The sequence below is a fragment of the Belonocnema kinseyi genome, chromosome 3 (assembly GCF_010883055.1).
Source record: "Belonocnema kinseyi isolate 2016_QV_RU_SX_M_011 chromosome 3, B_treatae_v1, whole genome shotgun sequence".
NCBI lineage: Eukaryota > Metazoa > Arthropoda > Insecta > Hymenoptera > Cynipidae > Belonocnema > Belonocnema kinseyi.
Window position 1 is genome coordinate 94,576,149 of NC_046659.1, and position 21,992 is coordinate 94,598,140.

General features: G+C 30.6%; 1 protein-coding gene across 1 annotated transcript in view; it reads right to left on the reverse strand.

The window, feature by feature from the left end:
- Nucleotides 1–6,079: 6,079 nt before the first annotated feature.
- The window catches only part of LOC117169119 (hemicentin-1-like), a 26,324-nt gene continuing 10,411 nt past the window's right edge, over nucleotides 6,080–21,992 (reverse strand). The window contains exons 3-6 of the mRNA XM_033355291.1: nucleotides 16,475–16,674; nucleotides 14,597–14,920; nucleotides 11,476–11,967; nucleotides 6,080–8,490 (exon numbers count right to left, since the gene is read on the reverse strand). Of these exons, the coding sequence (XP_033211182.1) occupies nucleotides 7,931–8,490; nucleotides 11,476–11,967; nucleotides 14,597–14,920; nucleotides 16,475–16,674 (1,576 nt within the window). The 3' untranslated portion in view covers nucleotides 6,080–7,930. The remainder of the gene's footprint in view (nucleotides 8,491–11,475; nucleotides 11,968–14,596; nucleotides 14,921–16,474; nucleotides 16,675–21,992) is intronic.

Genomic DNA, 21,992 nt, shown 5'->3' on the forward strand with positions numbered 1-21,992 from the left:
TGCCTTTATGTAATCCCTTTAGCTTTTATCTGCTTCTTTCAGATAATAATTTTTTAAATACTGCATCAAATTGTTGGGAAATACTTCATTCCTAAAAATAAACGTATTTTTAAAAGAGTATGGAAAACTTTTTGCAAAGAACATTGTGACGTTGAAACCTTAAGGCTTACACTAACGATTTTATAACTACAAACGCCTAACTTTCAAGAAAAAAATTGAAATTGTAAATCTACTTTTTTAAACTATAATAATAAACTAGAATAATATTTGAAAAGTTGCATCTAACAATTCTTATTTTTTCAAAAATAGAAAAATAATGTTTAAACTTAATAGTTTTTTCAACCAAGTATAGAACTTGTGAAAACAATTTGAATACTTTTTAGATTTCTACATTAATTATAGAATTAATTATTTACATTTCTGTATGTATATGACACAGTCCTTATTTTTAAATTGTTAGTGATTTTTAAATCTATGTTTCTCATTTGATTTATTCAATTGTAATCCCGCGCAATCTTGCGTAATCTCTTGTAACCTTTAAAAATCACGTGTAATCCTGAATAATTCCTATAATCCTGTATAATCTCATATAATCCTGTGCAATCTTATGTAATTTCAGGTAATTCCATGCAATCTCTTGTGATCTCGTGTAATCCCATTTCATCTTATGGAATCCGATATGTAATCTCATGTAATCTTGTGCAATTTCGTGTAATCTTGTCTTATCTCTCGTAATCGTGTATGACTCCATAATTGTAATATCTTATAATCGGTATGTAATCCCGTAATATAGTAATCTAGTGTGCAAGATCAAATCACTTAAGTTTATATTTTTAAGAACAGTTTAGACATCCAAGCCGTTTATTAAAAGTTGCAAATATTTTTAATTTTTTACTTCTTTGTTTAAGGTCATGTGGCTTTTTTCATAATTGTTAAAATTTAGGAAATAAAAAAAGTTGCGGTAAGGTAGAAATCTGGTCACGTGACCCACTCTGCACATGGCCTTAATCTGTAGTTTATCGTCAAATGTATAAAAGTAGAGCACCAAATCTAAAGATGTATTTAGTGAATAGTGCAAAGCCCGATAAACTTAAAAAATGTTAAAAGATTTTTGGGGTAGTAGTAATTTTATATTTAAGAAAAAACTTTGTTTTTGTGGAAATATCTTTTAAATGCAGTGAAAGTGTGAGACTGGGCTTTTGTTTGTTCACGCCTGAACAAACGCCGCTCACCCCGCGTAGCACCATTTACTCCTGGCACGCGGCGCGGCGTCATTTCTTGGAAGAACTATATCAGGGTTAACTATATAATGGTTAAAACCATTTAAATTCTTTCAAATCCTTGGAAATATCTTGAATTATTAGAAAATCTGTCCAAAGCCCTGAAATGCTTTAAAATTCCTCAATTCTTATAAAGTATTTCTTTAAAATTGCATGAAAATATTATAAAATCCATTTAAATCCCGTGAAGTAGGATGAAATCTTTCTAACTTCTCTCAATTTTTGGAAATAACTTGAAATATTGAACATCTCTCCAAATCCTTGAAATGCTTTGACATTCCTCAATTCTGGTGAATCATTTCTTTGAAATTTAATTAAAATGTTTTAAAACCCCTTCAAATCTCGCAAACTTACATGAAAGCTGATGAAATTTCTTGAAATCCCTTGCAATAATTGAAGTTCTATGGAATTCTTTGGGATCCTTGGAAATTCATAAAAATACGTTTTCCAGAGCTTCTAAAATTCTTTAAAATTACTGAAATCCTCCGAAATCTTTTACAGTTCGTTAAAATCGCTTAAAAGTTCCTAAGTTTCAAAATATGTCAAAAGTTTATACGTCCTATACAATCCTTCCAAATTTTAGGAAATTCTTTAGAAACACATGAAAAATTTTTAAATCCCTTAAAATCAATAAAGTTCTCGCGAATTTATCAAGATTTTTCCGATATTTTGAAATTTCCTTGGGATTCCCAAAAATGTCCTAGATAATTTGAAATGCTTTAAAATCCATAGAATATTTTAAGCTTTTAAAATTTCCTTGGAATATTTTAAAGTAGACTCTATCATTTTAGAATCCTTTGGACTCCCTTCACATTCTTAAAATCGATGGAAATTCAGTGGAATATTTAAAAATATCCTATCATCGTTAAAATTCTTTAAAATCTTGAAAATCTTTGGAAATACCTTGAAAAATTTGTTAATCTCTTAAAATCTTTGATATTTCTCCATTATTGTGAATACATTTTTCGAAACTTCATTACAGTATTATAAAATCTCTCCAAATCACTTAAAATTATATACAATCTTATAATATTTCTTTAAATATCTTGAAATAGTTAAAGTTCTGTGAAACCTTTTGAGGTTCTGGAAAATTCAATAAAATACCTTATTGAGAGCCTTTAAAATTCTTTAAAATTACTCAAATTGTCGAAAATCTTGTGAAATCCCTTAAATTTCCTTAAAAATTCTTTAAAACCTTTGAAGGCTTGGAAATCCTCTTATTTCAAATACCTTATCATAATCCGATGGCCCTTTTCAAATATTTAAAATGATGTATTTTATTTTTTGAAATCTTAGGTTCTGGCAATTTATTAAATTTATAAATTTTTTACATTCTCATCATTTATGATTGAGAAAGTATTAGAATTGTACGAAATTTGACACCATAATTTTTCAACGGATCTCCATGTTTTGAGACCCCCTGAATCCGAAAATCCAGTTTTTACGATGACGTGTGTCTGTCTAATGTCTATCCGTCCGGTCCGTCCGATCGTCCGTGAATATGATAGCTCTCGAAAAAAATGAGATGATCAAATCGAGCTTGCAAACTTTTTTTAAGTCCTAAAAGAAAAAACGAGTAGGGAAACTAGCCATTTTGGATACAAATTTAAAAAGAGTTATAGCATTTTCAAAATGTGTGGAAACATTTTTGTTCAGATTTAAAAATGTCTTGGGGGCCATCCATATACCACGTGGACAATTTTTCTTCAAATTTTGCCCCCCCCCCCCCCCTCGTGGACATTATTATTCTTCAAAATGTCCGGGAGCTCGCGACAATTCCATGGACGTCCTTGTAGTTGGTGCATTTTGCAACAATTTATCGCTAAATCATCGAAAGTTCGAGTGAAAAAACGTCATTTTAGTACTCTTCAAACCCACGAGGAAAGATTGTTCCGATGCCAAAAACTAACGAGAAGTTTGAATGGCTGCTCCTGAGTGGTGCCAAAGTTTACTGGCAGGCTGTCACACATGCCAAAAATTCAAGTGAAGAAACGTCATTTTAGTACACTTGAAACCCATTGTTGCGAGCTGTGAATTTACTTAAAAAGTGAGTTTTTTTGTAGTTTCTTTTTTTTTATATACATATTAGTTTTAGAGAAGTGTCCTATAGATGAAAATTTTAGTTAATGAAAAAGACAAAACTTTCATTCGGTTGCTGATTAAAATGTCAGTCAACTTTGGAACTAATCAGGAGCTGCCAGTCAAATTCTTTGTTAGTTGTTTGCACCAAAACAATCATCCTCAATGGATTAAAAAGTACTAAAAATAACGTTTTTTCACTACAATTTTCGACATGCTAGACAGTCTTCCAGTCAAATTTGGCACCACTGAGGAACAGCCAATCCATTATGATCTTACTTTTTAGCACCTAAAAAATCATCCCCAAAACGTTTCAGAAGTACTGAAATGACTTGTTCTAATTTTCATCCAGTTATTTTTTATATGCTTGACAGTCTGTCAGTCAACTTTAGCACCACCGAGAAGCTGCCAGTCAAATTTTTTGTTAGTTTTCAGCATTCAAACAATCATTCCCAGTGGGTTTCAAGAGTACTAAAATGACGTTTCTTCTCTAGAATTTTTGGCATGTTTGATAGCCTGCCAGTGAACTTTGGCACCACTCAGGGGCTGTCAGTCAAACTTCTTGTTAGTTGTTTGCACCGAAACAATCATTCCATATGGGCTTCAACAGTACTAAAATAAAGGTTCTAATTGTCATCCTGTCATTTTTTATATGTTTGATAGCCTGCTAGTCAAGTTTGGCACCACTTAGGAGCTGCCAGTCAAAATTTTTGTTAGTTCTTTGCACCTAAAAAATCATCCCCAATGGGTGTCAAGAGTATTAAAGTGACGTTTCTTCAGTCGAATTTTTGACATGTTTGTCAGCCTGCCAGCCAACTTTGGCACCACTGAGGAGCTGCCAGTCATACTTCTTGTTAGTGTTTAGCATTCAAACAATCATTCCACGTGGGCTTGAAGAGTAATAAAATGACGCTTTTTTACTCGAATTTTTGACGTGTTTGACAGTTTGCCAGTCAACTTTGGCACCACCGAGAAGCTGTCAGTCAAACTTGTTAGTTATTAGCATTCAAACAATTATCCCCCATGGGTTTCAAGAGTAATAAAATTATATTTTTTCACTCGCATTTTTGACCAGTTTAACGATAAATTGTTGCAAAATGCACTAACAGCTGTTAGTCAACCAATTTCCAACTGTTGACTATGAAAACAAAAGAATCTGAAATTTTAGTCAGTACTAAAATGACGTCCATAGAATTGTCGCGAGCTCCCGGACCACAAGAAGTCCAAAAGGAGCGATGAATTAGCTGAAAAAATTCGGATTAGCTTATGAACGTGAGCTTAAACATGATTTTAATTTCAAAGGACCCGGGTCCCCCTCGTGGTCAAGCGTGAAATTTTGCCATACTCCCCCTCCCCCCGTAAAGTGTCCCCGTGGTATATGGATGGCCCCTTGTATGGCTATTCGCGGTCTCAGAAGGCCAAACAATTTACCCTAATAACTTTTTTCAAGAAAAAAATGAGCAGAGTTATAGCATGTATACAATTTTTTAAATCAATCGAAAATCTTAATTTTAAGTCAAACAACGCACGGTATGAAAAAAGAATAAAAATGATGCTTTTTTAAAAACTTAAACTATTACCATAACATCTTTTTAGATATTCTTGAAAAATCGAAAATTCAGTTTCAGTAGTTTTTGTCTTATTCGTGAAAAATAACATTGAAAATAAGAAGAAATAAATTTTTGAAAAAAAAACACAAGTTACAATTTTACGAAAGAAAAATCATTCAACAAAAACAGTGCACCTAAAACGCATCTACAAATTTTGTATAAATCACTATTTGATAGGACGCGTAGTTATGGTTTTAATCATGCATTAAAAATAAAAAATTTGTGAAAAAACGACAAAAGGTACAAAAAAATGGATAGACAAAAGCTGTTTACCCAAAAAAGAGATACAAATTTGTTATAATTGATTACATTTTTGAAGTATATTACTTTTTTTGAATAATTTTACCAAATTTCTTTTAACCATTTTTTAATAGAGGAGGATTTTTACCGTTTGATAACTCCTACAACATTTCTTTGCACCATTTTTTACAGAACACCTTGTTTTTAATTTATTTACCGAAATTGATATGAAAAAATCGAAAATTCCAATATTACGCTAAAATACGCGAGATACGTAAAAAATCTAGAAGAAGACTTGTAGGATATTTTGTTTTATTCATAAAAAATAATAAGAAAACAAAAATTCTATTCTTAGCATAGCAACGCGTGATAAAGAAAAATATCTGAAAAAGGATTGTAATTTTTATTTTAATAATTAATATTTAGTGCAAATTAATTTAATAATTAATAATAATTTTTATTTTAATATGTTAAGGTAGTTCAGAAAATAAATATACATTTACAAATGTCTTCAAAAATCGAGCGCGAGGTTCAACAGGCGCGCGTCCTAGGCGCGCTCGCTCAACCTTGCAAGCGAAGCGAGCCAAGAATGTGTGACGGTGAGAAGCGAGAATGTGCCCGCGAATCGGACAGATTTTTTATTTAAATTCTGAAGAAAAGAAACTGAGATAAATTTTTTAAAACTTTATTACAGATTATTTTTAACAAAGTATTTTTTATTGTTTAATATTAATTCGTGTTTCATAAATAAAACAAAATATATTTTTGCATTCTTATTTTATTTAAAATATAATGTACAAGCGTCTGTAATTTCTTATTGAGTAAACAGTAAACATAACAAATAAAGAAGAGATTGCGCGTTATTACAAAAAATTACAATCGAACTATAATTAAACTTACACAATATTTTTAATTATCGCTGATATTCAGTCCTTCGTTGTCTATCTTAAAACTAAGTAAAACAACAAGAGTAATAAATAATTCGATTTGCGGAGCGACTTTACATATTTCGTGGAAACAATTGTTATGATAACAAATATTGGATCTAAGAACATAATATATAATATCTACATCGGCTTAAGTTCCTTAAATTTAATCTTTTTGAACACTTAAAAAATCCTGTCTACGAAGAAATTAAAAAAAAATCTTTGGGTTAACCTTCCTATTCCAAAAATACATTTTCTAAATCATGTTTGATTATTAGAATCATACTTTAATTTATACCAGAGAAGTCTTCAATCATTAGGTAATGCCTTTTTGGACCCTCCCTCACCCCTTGTAACGCTACTATAACTACTATAACTATACATAAAAAGGTTTCTACTCTACTGAGAAGAATAAAACTACGTAAATTGTGGTCTTTTATCAGGATAGCCTATGTATTCTTTTTCAAACTTTTTGGAAATCACTTTCAGCCACCACATAAGAGATAAAAGTTTTTGTATCAATCAATCATACTTCAGAAAAACTCATTTTTGATCAAGATAGAATTTTTTTAAACATCAACAAAAATACATTACCATTTTTCAGATTTAGATAGTGGAACATTTATTTGAAAACAAAAATGAAATATATTCTATATATATATTCTCGCTTCGAATACAAAAACGTATCTTCACTCTTCTAAATGGAAAAAATTGCAATTTTTAATGATGCTCATTTTCAATTCTTTGACTGTTTGAAAGTGGCCAAAGAACTAAGTCAAAAAAAATTCATGTTAAAAAAAAAGAAAGAAAAGTAATTTTTATTGATATTTAAACAAATTCTAAAACATATGAAAAAAAATTTTTTTCTAATATATGATTTTATATTATTATTTCTTAGTGAAAACTCCACACATACAAAATTTGCAATACTTTTGGAACTCATGGTAACAAATTCTTATTTTTCTAATTTTTAAAAACTTTCAACCCTTTTTGAGGGCCAGACGTGATATCTACATGTTTTATATCACGATTTATCCTGATACAACTAAACTTTTACACATACTTCAAAAACAGATTTCAACAAATAATTTTTGTCACACTACCCAGCATTCTTATATTATTTTGCTCTTTTATTATTACGTTTTATAAAACGTTACATAACTTTTCTCGAACCCTCCCCCCTACAAGCGTTACGCAATACAGCGTTTCTGAAACTTTCTTTGAAATTTCTGGGGAGCTGCTGGCCCACCACCTTATGATTTATAATCCATTCATCGTTAGAGGATTAGAACCAACTGAGAAAAATTATAATTCGGCTAAATATTAATAAATCTGATTTCAATAGGCTACATTAGCTTCCTCGTGTATTGATGAGAAAATTTAAAGATATCCTAAAAATCGGTTAATGACTTCAATCCCAGTTGAGTTGAAAATTATTATACTTTTATTACTGATAATATTGACCGATGATCCTAAACCTTTTTCTTCGCTTTTTTCTAATTATATAAGGAAATTGATTCAACTAATTCAAATTTAATTGAGCCATGTTTTCATAATTTCAGTATTCCCAAACAGCCCTAATCACGTAACAATGGTTGGGTCATCCGTTGCAGGTAAAAGAAAGTAGTCTGTAACTCGTATCCCGGCGTCTGTCTCGACTGAGGTGTGGCTTCCCCCTGCCGCGGACAGGCAACCCCAGAGTGAAAGAAATTATAAAATGAGTGCTTCTTCAAATAAAATTTTATATTTTTTAGAAAGATTTCAGAAAAACATTTGAAAAATAGTATTTTTGAATTTAAACTATCGTGGGAACCTGCATAATTGCAGGAGCCCTTCTGACCTTTAAGGCTTCTGGGCTCAATGTCCTTGTCTGTTTGCTGATCTGATCATAATCATACATCACAGACAACCCACTGTCAGTAGTCGGCTTTCTTGTGAAATTATTATTCTTATTCTCTGTGGAATCGTGATGCGTTTTACCTTGATGATCCATCGAGGGAGCAGTATTATAAAATGCATCCGCGGCTATGCTACCTTCCCCCTGCGCTCGTCGATACCGCCTGTGCTTGACTCTGCACAAACAATAGATTCCGATGGATATCAGCAAAAGGAGAAAAAGTAAACCCACCGCAGCAGCAGCTGCGAGCACTCGCATTTCCGTAGGATCTCGGACGAGTAACTTTAAATTCGTCGAGTCTCTACCCTTTTCGCTTTCTACCAAAAGGGTGTATGTCCTCGCGTCTTCCTTTTGCACATTTTTTATTTCGAGTATTGCCCAGTAGCAATTAGATGTCGTTTTGCTCTCGAGTATTGGTTCCAAGGGTGGTGCTTCGTATTTCGGATGAATTGTCTCACCTGGAAAAGAAGACAATAATAATTTTATTGCTTTTTATTTTTTTATTTCGAATTTTATGAATTTATTTTAAATTCAGACAAAGAAACAATGCGATGTTTAAACATATATATTGGAATTCAAATTTGAATTCTTTACAATTATTTGTAAAATTAAAGAATTTATTAAGGATCTTTGAAGTGCAGGAAAATCAATTTGTACGATTTTGAGTTCGAAGAAAGCCTATGAAACCATAAATCTTCCATTTTGTTTTCTCGATTTTTTTATTCAAACTCTGGACCATGAAAAGTTTGTATGAAGGCTATAAATTTAATAAAGATCAATTACAATTAGAAAATTAGAAAAATGTTTTCTATATTAAAACTGACTCACATTGCCTTACTGACGAGTCCGGTAAGTCAGTTCGGGACAAAATATACCAAAAAATAAAGGCGCTTAAATAAATGATATCGTAAGCGTTTTTGTAAATTTTATTCAGAATTGTCAATATTAAGTGAATCGAGTTGAAACTGAACATTTATTTTCAAAATTAGCTATGGAATACAAATAAATAATTACTTTTTAAATATCACCCACATAAATCCGTTTTTAGGGCCCCGAAAAAACCCAAAAGTGAAAAATTGAGTTTTTCAAGTTTTTGGAGCGAATAACGATTATTTGCGGGTTTAAAAACAACAATTGTTTCCAATAAATAAAATAATACTTCCTACTGATAATTAGATGTTTACATCATTTGTTTAAACAGCTGTTTATTGTTTTTAGCAATTATATCAGAATAGAGTTAGAAATTTGCAGCTTTCCACGGTTTTAGCTTATTTTCAACACTTGAGTGTGAGCACGACAACAATCTATTAAGTTTAACATACATAATGATTTTAAAAATTCATTATTATTTATAATAATATTCTCTGCGATTTTAGAATGATACTAAAAAGTTGCATTTTTTTCTGAAATTTTCCACTTTTTGTCTACTTTTCAATTAGAGTAAGAAAAAAATTAATTTAAGTTAACCTAAAATAATTTATTGTTTAAATCTTTTTAAATCATATTTTCTTTGAATAATGTTAGAAAGTTGCATTTTTTTCTGAAATAATCCAAATTTTGTCCACTTCACACAAAGCAAGCTAAAAATTAATATAATTTAACAATCATAATTGCTTAAACAGATTACTATTGTTTATCTTATATCTATAGTAAATCTAGATAGCTGCGGCTTTTTCTGCAATTTTTCACTTTTTGTCAACTTTTTACTTTGAGTCAGTGAATCATTAATTGAATTTAACAAAAATAATAAACAAGCAATTGAGAGAATTGGAAATAAAAAAAAATGGTTCGTGAATATTTTTTTCTGAAATGAAGCAGTTATTTGCAATATTCTCTAATCTATATTCTATATGGATCATTGTGAATATAACTTTACTATAATATGAGATAATTTTAAATAATCCCACGAAGTCAAACGTGAAAAAATTTAAAACTTTGAGAAAAAACCGGAAATATCTAGAATTGATATAGAAGATCGTTAAAAAGAATTATAAATTGTTTAAACAATTATGTTAGTTCACTTGAATTAATTATTACCTTACTCTATTTAAAAAGTGGACCAACAGTGGAAAATTTTAGTATAAACTGCAGTTTACTAAAATTGTTCTAAATGATTATTATTACAAATAATAATAAACTGTTTGCATAATTTAACTTTTTTTGCCTCTATCTCTAAATTAAACTGTATGTGGCTTGCGGAACCTCTAACTCTAAAGTCTAAATGTCATTCCTAAAAATTGCATTTATTTCTTTGTGGATTCAAATAAAGGGGGCGATATGCATGAAAATTCTAGGGAAAAATGTAGATTTTAGAGTTTTAGATTTAGAGTTTAGAGTATCCTATTGCGCAGCCTGTCATAAATATTGGAGGCGTAGGCGGGAGGCCTTTTTTTCCTGCTAAAGAAATATGACCCGTACGGGCCATAAACGTGACAAAAAATGAACTGTCTGCTTCAACATTGGACCCTTTGACCTAGGACCTAGGTCCTAGACTCCTAGACTTAGAGTCTAGACCAGCGATTCCCAAACTTTTTATGCACTTTCTGGGGAGCGGCAGGGGCCCCACCCTCAAATTTTTTCACAATACCCTGCCGCTAAGGGGAACAGTAGACTGTTTCACTGCTTGACACACCATGCTTCACGCGAGAGAATTAGAACCGGTTGAGAAAAATTAAAATGTTTTAATATGTTAATAAATTAAATTTTAATTAGTTGAGTAAATTTCCTAATCTAATTTTAAGCAAATGAAAAGAAAGTTGATGAAAATCGGTTAATATCTTCAATGCCAGTTGACAGTTCTTTAATTTGGCGCGTTCTTAACGATATGCTTAATTACTCGAAATGTTAACCGATTTTCATCAACTTTTTTTTTTTCATTTTCTTAAAATTACATCAGGAAAATGATTCAGATAATTAGAATTGAATTGAGCCATATCTTTAGGGTTTTAGTTGTTGAAACAGCCTTAAATCTCATGACAATGAAAGGGTCCTCATAGCGGGGGGGCTACCGAGTGGCTGGGCCCGGGGTGGCATCTCCCTGCCGGCGGCAGCCTCATCGATCGGCGGCACTAGTTTGGGAATCGTTGCTCTAGACTCTAGACTCTAGGCTTAGAGAGCTAGAGTCTAAACCTAGACCTAGGAAACTCCTTCCTTGACATTTAATCATTTAATTATCTCCACCCGTAGATGTAAAGACCGTTGAGAATTCTCTCGTTGGACAGAGTTATACAGTTTAAACTTGAATCAGTTTCAACTTTAAACGGTTACAGAAATTCAGAAGAGTGCATCACAGAGAGGGTTCCCGTTTGCAAAAATTACGAACAATTCATGAACTTTCGAATGGACAAGAATTGACATTTAAAAAGTTATGACTTAAGAAATAGCTGAACAATGTTAGAGAATAACTAAATAACAATTAAATATAAATATGTGTAGGTCTATACCTGCTCTAATATGGGAACTTCCCCACTGCCAAGCGACCAATCGGGGAGGTGGCCTTGAGCAAAACCTTGACTTTAATCGATGCACTGGTTCTCCGGCCCACCCGATGGACTCATAAAGTCCGTTGTCTCCAGAAGTACGTCTGGTTTGGATTTCCGGGGGTCCCATCACGTGTAACATGAAACGCTCATCACTGGGCATTTCTCTCCGAACTCCATTGATGACATTGTAGGCTACACATCTGTACTCGCCCTCGTCTGACCACATGATGTTTTCCAGCTTTAGTTTTCTACCGCCGTGTTTGTTCTGAGCTGGGTTGTCGATCATTTCCGGTGTGCCTCCTAACACATGTACCCATCTGTATTGCGAAGGCGGATTTGCGTCATATTCGGCACACTCGAAGGGATCTATGGTCGCACCTAGCGAAGTAGTTTCTACCACTTCTGGAATACTTCCGTTCAAAATTGGTTTGCTCACTTTAAGCTTTGGCGCATCTAAAAATTCAAATCCCAGTTTCAAAATTCACTTTAAGTATTCTTTATAATTTTAAGAATTTTATATATGGTACATAGACAAATGTGTAATCTTTTGCAACTGTCACAAAACAACCCTAGCACATGCGTTCTGATACTCTGTAACATTCGTTTCACCAGTGCCATGTACCAGTCTATTATGTAACAATGTTATATTACTATTACAAATAGTAACAGCTTCAGAACTATTTTGAGGTAAAATTGCTATAGAGCTGTTACAGAATCGTTACAGAAAGTGAGTTACATTGTTCCAGAGTTGCAATCAGGGTGGCCCCCAAAATAACTTTCTAGTCATTTTTTTAAAGTTAAAATCACTATAGTAGTAGTTATATGCCTATTTCTGAAATATCCTGAATTTTTTGAAGTATTTTAGAATATTTTAAAAGATTCATTTAAATGGGTTTGAAAAAATTTTGTAAGAGCCTTAAAAAGTTCGAACTGTAGCGTTACCAAGTTTTAAGTAAGACCCTTTTCTAGCTTGCTCAGGGCTAACGTTACAGAAAATCCCGAAAACTAGAAATTTTTAACAAAAAATTGAATTAAATTTCGAGGATTTCAATGCTTTCAAGGTATTTTAATAGCTCGCAAGGTATTTTAATAAATTTCCCAGGATTTCAGGAATTATTATCAGATTTGATGTAATTCCAGGGGATTTATTTTTATTTTTTTAATTTAGAGGAATTTCCCAGAGCTTTAAATAGTGTCAAATATTTTAATTTTTTTGAAATATTTTAGAATATTTTGAAAGATTCTCAGAAATTTTCAGTTTATTTCAATAATTTTATAGGATTTTAGAAAAACTTATGCGCAATAAGTGACGGATCTCGTAGGGTTTTAAAGATTTGAAGGGATTTGCAAATACTTGTTGCAATTCATATGAATTTATATGGAATTGATCGTAAATTTTGATTAATTAATCCGGATTTTTTAAACACTTTTAAATTCTTTGGGGGTCTTTTGAATTTGTTTAAGTTCACTTAAATGCTTCTGAATTCTGAATTTATTTATTTCTAGGGGAAGGTGGGACAAGACGGTGCCCAAAATCTTTGACACTAATTAAGTTGTAATCTGTAAGAACTTGCAGAAACAAATATTAATTAAAATTTTCTTTAATTTATCATTTTTAAGTTGCATATATGTTTTTGTAAATGGAGCGAACTAATTTTTCAGAAATTAAGTATCAAGTACTATAGGTTAGGTGGGGCGCTATGGAACACGTGGCGGGTAAAACAGAACGCATGGTGGGGCGGTATGGAACAATTGGAATATCAATTTTATTTCGTGAATAATTTTTGAAAATTAAAAAAAAAGTAAGCAACAAATCAAAATTTATGCCATGGAACACCAACTGGAAGAGATACAATATTAAAATACGTATTTTAGACAGAACATAACCTACTACCAATCTTCCTTTTATAATTTCGCATTTCATTAACTTAAATCATGTACTTTATCACTTTTTATTATTTCTTACGAATATCTTGCAACTATCGTGACCGGTGACAGGCGACCGGCAGGCGTTCCGGCGTTCCATTCCGCCCCATTCAACTTGTTGCATCTCGCCCCCATCGATAATTTTATTTGAAATCCGTAATTTTCTTTTCTAAGTAATTTATAATTAAATCTAATGCCAAGAACAGAAAATTTAAACATCATTTTTTGAAATTCTTGTAAGAGAAAATGGGATAAGTACATTATTAGTACTTTATTTGCTCTCGAAAATCACACCATTCCTGAGTTCTGAAGTACTAAAAATTTGCACTTACTTTCTAATACAATTCACATAAAATATCAATTCTTTTTGCTCTTACCTCTACTCATCAGACTTATTTTTATGTAATAAATTAATATCAAACTTGAAGTGTGAATATTTTTCCAGATATACTAGCGTTCTATTTTACCCGCCTGTTCCGTCGCCCCCCACCTTCCCCTACTCAATTCAATCGATGTCTTTCAAATTCAACTTGGATTGTTAGACATTTCATCAAATTCTTTAAAATTGCTTTTAACTCTTTTAAAGTAGTTTCAATCTTACTGAATTCAATTACAGTTAAACCTGGATTCAGTGATCCTCCATTTCATGTTTCCGAGAATTGACGCCACGCGGTGGTGATAGGTGAGAGAAACTGCGAGAGGATGTGCGGTGTTTACTCAAGAGCAACAAACCGAGAGAGAAACAAGAAAAAGAACAAACAGGAGAGAGACAAAATAGTTCCGAGAGTCTGGATTTAATATCACGATTAGTCCCAAAATTGACATTAAATCAAGGTTTGACAGTAATTTTGAAATATTTTTTTATTGTTTTCAATTCGCTTCACGCTAATTTCACTCAAATCAATGAAATTAAACAAAAAATCCGCCCATTTGAATTTAGCTTGAATTGTTTTAAAGTCCTATGATTTTTTTTAATTGTTTAAAATTTACCTGGAATTCTTATCAATGTCATATATTACTGTATATTAAAAATGCTTCAGGATAAGAAATTTGTTCTTGCAATATTATTGGCCATGGATATATAGAAGGAATAGGGAATATAGAATTTACTCTTTCTGCTAAGGATTAGTTATAAAAATATCATGATTTTACTAACACTGAACATCCACTCTGTAATTCGCAGGGGGACTGTCGCCAATAACGTTGGTTGCTTTGCAGGAATATAAACCCGCATCGTTCTTCTTGACGGGTTCGAATCTCAATTCAGATACAACCAAAGTGTTATTTTGATAAGTCCTGTTAGTCGAGGGAGCTACCATAACACTATTTGGTGCAGTTATGGGAGAAGAATCTTTGAACCATTTAATGGAAGCCACTGGGTTGGAATCAGCAATACATTTAAGACTCATAAAACTTGCTGAATCTTCCAAAGCTGCTGCCAACATTCGCGGACTCGTTTCTATCTTCACTTCCGGTGAATCTGAAAACAAAATTTTCTTACTTTATTATGTACATAAGAAATAAATTACAATACAAAATGCAGTACTTTAATTTAAATAACTATAAAGGCTTTTAAGAGGCCGTTCAGAAACTACGTCACATTACCCAGGAGTTGGGAGTGACATAAAGGGGGATCGGTTAATGAAAAATATGACGTCACACATGGAAAATATACATGTGAATAACAATTTTTTTTTAAAAATTCCCTTCTCTAAAGAGTTCCTCTTTTTTCCTATTTCCAATAAACTCTACTATTTGGTTGAAGATTTAACTAGTTTATTGAAAATTTGATTTTTATACTTGAAAATTAATTTTCTTTTAACTAAAAATTCACAATCCAACCCTTTTTGGCTAAAAATTAACATTTTTCATTAACAGTTCAAGTACTTGGCTGAACTTTACACTACTTTGTTCAAAATTCATTTTATTGGTTAAAAATTTAATTATTTTGTTGAAAAATCGATAATTTTCGTACAAAATTCAACGAATTGATAGAAAATTAAACTACATGATTAAAAATTCATTTTACTAGTTCAAGACTCAACTATTTTGTTCAATATTCGTTTTTTGTTGCTTTTGTTTGAAACTTCATCCACTTGGTGGAAAGTTGAATTACTTTGTTAAAAGCTTATTTTTTTAGTTGAAGATCCATCTCTTTAGTGGAAGATTTAACGGCGCATTTTGTTGAAAATTCGTGTTTATTTGTTTAAATTTAATTTTTTCACTTTGAAATTTAGCTATTCTAATTATTGTTTAAAATTAATTATTTAAGTTTAAAATTCAAGTATTTCGTTGAAAATTAATTGTCTTCTGGTAGAAAATTCAACTGTTTTGTAGATAATTCGCCATTATATTCGAATTGACCTGTTTTTAATTGAAAATTAATATCTGTTGCGGTTGTACCTTTAACTATTAAATTTGTCATTGCGGATTAATTTTTTTTAATTCAACTGTTTCTGATTTACAATTAGAATATTTTTTTGACTGTAATATCAACTGTTAAATTTTTTGTTGAGAATTATTCTTGTTTCATTGAAAACTTAACTACCAGGTAATTGAGGCAATTTTTTCTTAAAAATCTTATTAAACATTCAGTTGATAGTATTCTGTTTTATTTAAAAATGTAACCGCTTTGTTAAGTATTCTTTTTTTTATAGAAAATAAAATTATTTGGTTCAAAAGTAATATTTTTTTTAACGATTTTCTTTTTTTTTTAATATAAAATTAGTCCTTTTGGATTGAAAATTCTATTGTTTTTGAAAAAAATTCGTAAGTTTGGTCCAAACTTAATTTTTTTGTGTGATGAAAATTTAAATTCATGTATTTGTTTGAAAAAATAAAATATTAGGTTTGTACGTTTTGTGTTTTATTTTAGAGATTTATCCTCGCATTCATCAAATCAAATCGTAAGGCTTTTTGTAATTGAGACGTCACTCGGGCGCGGGGGTCAAGCTTTGTGTGATGATTTGCGACGAAGAAGGCAATGATGAAAAAAGTTTTTAGAAATTATTTTGATTTGATGAAAATAACGTACAGTGAATTTCTAAACGTGATTCTGCAATTGCAGGAACTGGACTCGAAGGATGTATGGAAATGCACCTAATTGGCATTCCATGGTTTTCTCTTTTTCCAAGAATTTTCAAAAGACTGTGGGCAGCCCAAGTTTTTGGATTGTCTACTTCTGTTGCATTTGTTTGATCTCTCAGTTGTTCCACTTCATCTCCGCCAATATACCTAAAAATAAAATAAAATATTTCATAAATTATAGAAATTGTTATAATTTTTTAAATTAAGAGATAGGGTAAGAGAACCAATTCTTAGAACCTTAGCCCAAATATTAATATTCCAAAAACCGAAGTGGGTTTATATTATTTTGGATAAATATATGATTTAATAAATAACTACTGTCGAACTATTTTCGCAAACATTGATTTTTTGACTTAAAGATTCATTATTTTAGTTAAAAATTTATTTCATTGATTAAAACTTCATTTCTGAACTAAAAAGTTAAATATTACAGTTTGGTTTAAAAATGAATATTTTTAGTTGAAAAATTCAACTATTTGGTTAAACACGCATGTATTTTGTTGAAAATTCAAACTTCTTTTTAGAAAATTAATCTTTTTGTTTGAAAACACAACTATGTAGTTGTAAAGTTATGTATTTGTTGTTATTTCGTCTTTTTGGTAGAAAATAAGTTTTGTTGGTTGTAGATTCATTTTTTTCGTTGATGATTTAATTATTTGAATGAAAACTCGACTGTTTAGTATAAATTTCCTCTTTTTGGCTTGAAATTTTAAGATTTTGGATGCATTTTTTTCTGTATTGAATAAAAAGTCTTTCCTTTTTTATTTTAAAATTAATCTATTTGATTGAAAGTTGAACTATTTTGTTAATTCATAAGAAACAGTCAATTTGATCAAATCCCCCAACCATCCAAATATTTTACGTTTTTTTTTTTTTTTTTTGATGAACCCAAAAATAAATTGACGAAAAACATAAGTCCTTAAAAATTGAGTAAGATAGGAGGGGAAGGGGTAAATTTTTGTTAAAAACTACGTAATTTAGTCACGGCCCCTAAACAGTCGTATTATCTAGTTCTAGTAAATGGGAGAAGGGTGCTAAACATTTTAAAGAAGGTCTTCAAATTAGATTTTTTAAATCGGCAAAAATAGAGTTTTCTTAGATAATTCCATGTTTTAAAAAGTCAAATTGAATTATTTAAAATAAAATTGTTTGTAGTTTGATTTCAGACGGGCGAAATAAACCACAGTTCCTACAAAAATGTCCTCTAAAAAATTCCTCAGCTTAAATTCCTCAATTTAATAGTTTCTTTTATTAGCCACTTAGTTGACCGGTAGATTTTTATCTCGATGACTAACATAATCATAGCTTTCTCCAGTAAAAGATAACAAACATTGTAACTCAGGAAAAAGACTGTTACTTTTTTTTAATTATCAGTTATTGCCGAAAAGATTAGTTTAACAAATAAAAAGAATTCTTCTTTAGACAAACTAAACTGGTCTTGCTTAATTTCAAGAATCGAAATAATATTTCTGATGATGTAATTTCAAATATAAACATGATTACTGAAACATTTTTTTAATTTACAAACAAATTTATTTAAACAAAGTTTTTTGCAACTGAATTTTTTCTTAATATTGTTTCTTGCTAATTTAAAAAAAAAGGTTGAATATTAATAAATGATGGCTTCTTTTTGGGAGGAAAATATTCTCATATAGAGTTATAGAAATGTGCTATAATTTTAAGCTTTTTTTATAAAAAATAATGGTTTTTTTATTCGTATGAAATGAGTGATAAGATTGTTTCTAATTCTTAAAATTATAGACAACTACCTTAATAGTGTGTACTGTGTAGCATAAAAAGTTGTGCATTTCCTTAATTTAAATTATTTTATCAATTTAATTTTGGATTTTTTGCTGAATTCCCTATGGTGTGTTAAAAAATAATTTTTTATTAAATAAAATTTTCACATATTTAGAATTCGTTTTCAAGAATACTCTTAATTATACTATAATCTAAATTCTAGAATCGAAGTAAATATACGAATTTCAGTAATGGACGATTCCATCACATGTCGACGACCTGCCTGACTGATTACGTACAAAGTCGGTGGAGCATGTTAAATTCAATTTTCATTTATATATTCATTTACTTAATTGACTGGAAACATATTATTTAAAAACTCATTTTCTTTCCTTTTGAATCATTAGGCTGATTTTTTACAAAAAATTTAATTAATACAACAAAAGTTCCAAACAAAATATAGCAAAAATAGTAAATAATAAATCAAGAAATTACGAATATTAGTTTTAAAATAATGATTCATATAGAAGATATATGAACACAAATTTCCTGGCAATTTCCTCTCGAATTTCCTGGAGTGGAATAGATATTTTTATATATTCTATTTCTGCTTCTTTGTTTATTCTAATCGCTAATCAGTCTAATTAAGACTACAACGAAATTCTATTTCTGAAGTGGAACCTTCTCGCAGGAATGTTAAGAAAACAAAGTCATAAAACAAAAAATGCAGTCTTCTTCTAAGTTCTAAATCTGAAACTGAAATATAATGCCACTGAGCTATAGTCGGGCGAGGGAATGCGAGTTAAAAAATGGTACAAAAAACACTCTAGGGCTCTTGAAGACCGAAGAGGTGCAAGATGCCTGAGTACGCACCCACTATTAGGCGAGTTTAGATAAGGTGCGGCTAAAGCTAAACCACTAGCGTACTAGACCGTGAAGTTAAAAGACAGACCATGGACAGCCCTTTCCTGCATAAAGACGACGTTCCGGATCTTGCTCTGCTTACGGTTACGGGAATATGAGCCACGGTTTGCAATAGCAAGAATATTATAAAGCTTTCTTCAGAAAAAATAAATTCGAAAAATATATACAACATATACGTTATACGCTGCCGATTGCGACTAACCGCGGGAAAAAATGGAACGACAAAGTTGCGGATTCACAGTTTATGGTTTAGGGGAGGAAACGTAGTTGACAACAGTACTGTTATTTTATACAATTATATTCAATTATATCCCCATTCGCTAAATCCTGCATTTATATAAGTGTATTTATATCCGTGGAAATGTCCCTTCTGGTCCTAGCCTAGACTATGATTGGAATACGGCTGCACGGAAAAAAAATTCTTGAGGCGAACGAGTGAATAGAGAATATATTAAACTCAAAGAAAGTGTACGCTTGAATTAGGTAAAACGTTTAGTTAGAAGAGTTACACGTTTAGTTACTTTATGTAAATTGTTCTCGTAAATCAGGAATTTGGGCAAAATTGCAAAGTTGGAAAGTTTATTATTTTCGACAGATTATGTATAATTGTATTATCTTCAGATTAGAAAAAAATTTAGTTCTTATAGAAATATATTAACTTACAATAGCCAATTTTTCGTCTGGTATCGCCAAAATGAATTTCCCTGACATCCGTGTAATGCATTTGAAGGTCAAGTTTGTTGTTTTTATCGCGTTTCTTGATATTTCAATATAGTTATCGCCTACAGTCGAAACAAATGAAAATTATTATTACTGCATCATAAACTCCATTTAATATTAACAATCGCGCACATTTTAAGTGGTAAAAAGCGTTTAATTGTCCAAGTAAATCTCAACTGTCACTGCTCCCGATTAGTCCGTCGCTATTTTATTTCGCTGCTCCCATAATGCACCGGCGCTCTTCCGACAATTGCTTCATACACCTATTCTTAATATCCCTATTATAGCTATACTTATTAGAGGTTTGACTATACGATATCCCTGGTATATGGAAAATGGTCAAGGATATTCATTTTCGCTGATCTAGGGATCTTTCTAAATTCCTTCGTTCGTTTTCAGCCTAATGTTTGGCTATAATAAGGAATAATATCCCTGTCACAGCTCAATTTTTTTTACCGTGTGCCTTTTCTTTCAATTTCTTTAGGGGACATCCATAAATTACGTAACAGCTTTCTTTTTTTGAGGGAGGGGAAGGGGGGGGTCGGGAAAATGTCGCAATCTGTTTCCTCATAGAAAAATCATCTATGTTTGTTTTTAAAGTCTATCGGTATACTTATATAGATTAGTATTTCGATTTTTTCCATCATTCTGCACACACATATCCATAAGGACATTTTTATTAAATTTTTGAAATGGGTAATATTTAGAAAATCGTTGCAACATTTTTAAAGTTTATTTGGTTAAGGCAAGATATTAAAAAATATTGTAAGAGAAATCAGAGGATTTCCAAATATTTCAAAGGATTTTTGAAAATTTCCAATAGATTTTACGGGATTTTATATGATTTCCGAGGATTTGAGTATTTTTAAAGGATTTTAAGGAATCTGAATAAGGTATTTTAATTAATTTTCCTGGATCTCAAAGAATTTCATAGAACTTCAAACATTTCAAGAGATTTCAAGAAATATCATCAGATTGTGTCTAGTTTTAGGTAATAAAATCATTTAAAAGGATTTAAAAAGATTTCATGCAGTTTTGAACAATTTCGGAAAGTTTGGAAGGATTCTATGCCACATCTAAGGTTTTAGGGTATTTTAAAAGTTTTCAAGGGACTTTTTAAGGGATTTTATCGGATTATATAAGACTCGAGAATATTGTTACTTAAATCTAATGCAATTTTTTTGAGACAGGAAATATGTCCTTACACATTTTTATTTATAACGAAATTTTCCTCACTCAAAATTAATTCTTTTTTCGTGCAGGATCAAAAAAGGATATCATAGGACTTTAAATATTTCAAGAGATTTAAAAGAATTTTAAGGAATAACATCAGATTGCATGTAACTTCACGGATTTTCGAAGGGATTTTATTATATTTAAATTAAATTTTAAATAATTTATTCACAAAAATTGAGGAATTTCAAAGGTTTTAAGATATTTGGAATATTTCAAGGTATTTCCAAAGTTTTAAAAAGATTTAAAAAGATTTTAAAGAATTTTAAAGATTTTATAATATTTTAAAAGGTTCCAAGCAATGTCAATAAATTTCATATTATTTAAAAAAAGTTTAGGTTATTTTTAAACATTCCAGGGAATTTTTCAAGGAATATTATCATAATTAATATAATTTCACGGTATATTAAGCGATTTTATCATTTTTTAATGGAATTTCAAAGAATTTGTTTAGAAGGATGAAGGGATTTTAAAGGATTACAAAATTTGAGGAAATTGATAGATTTGATAATCAAATGAACAGGAAGTAAAAATCCGTAAATTTGGTAGAAAAGGGTTTTGATTTTCTAAATTGTTGTTAAAAATATAAATTTACGACATGATTTGGCAACAGTTTTGAATTAATTGTATAATCCCGTTTTATATTAATAAATAATGATAAATATGTATTAGTAATTTATAAAATTGTAGAAACTTAAATTTTTTATTCATATTTTTCTACTAGCTGAAATAGCTTTTCATACGTTTTAATTTTCGAAGAGTTTTTTTGCATGTTTCATATTGTTTGAAATGTCTTTCTTTTCATTTTAATAACTTCTGATTCTTTTGTAATTCGTAACGTAACATAG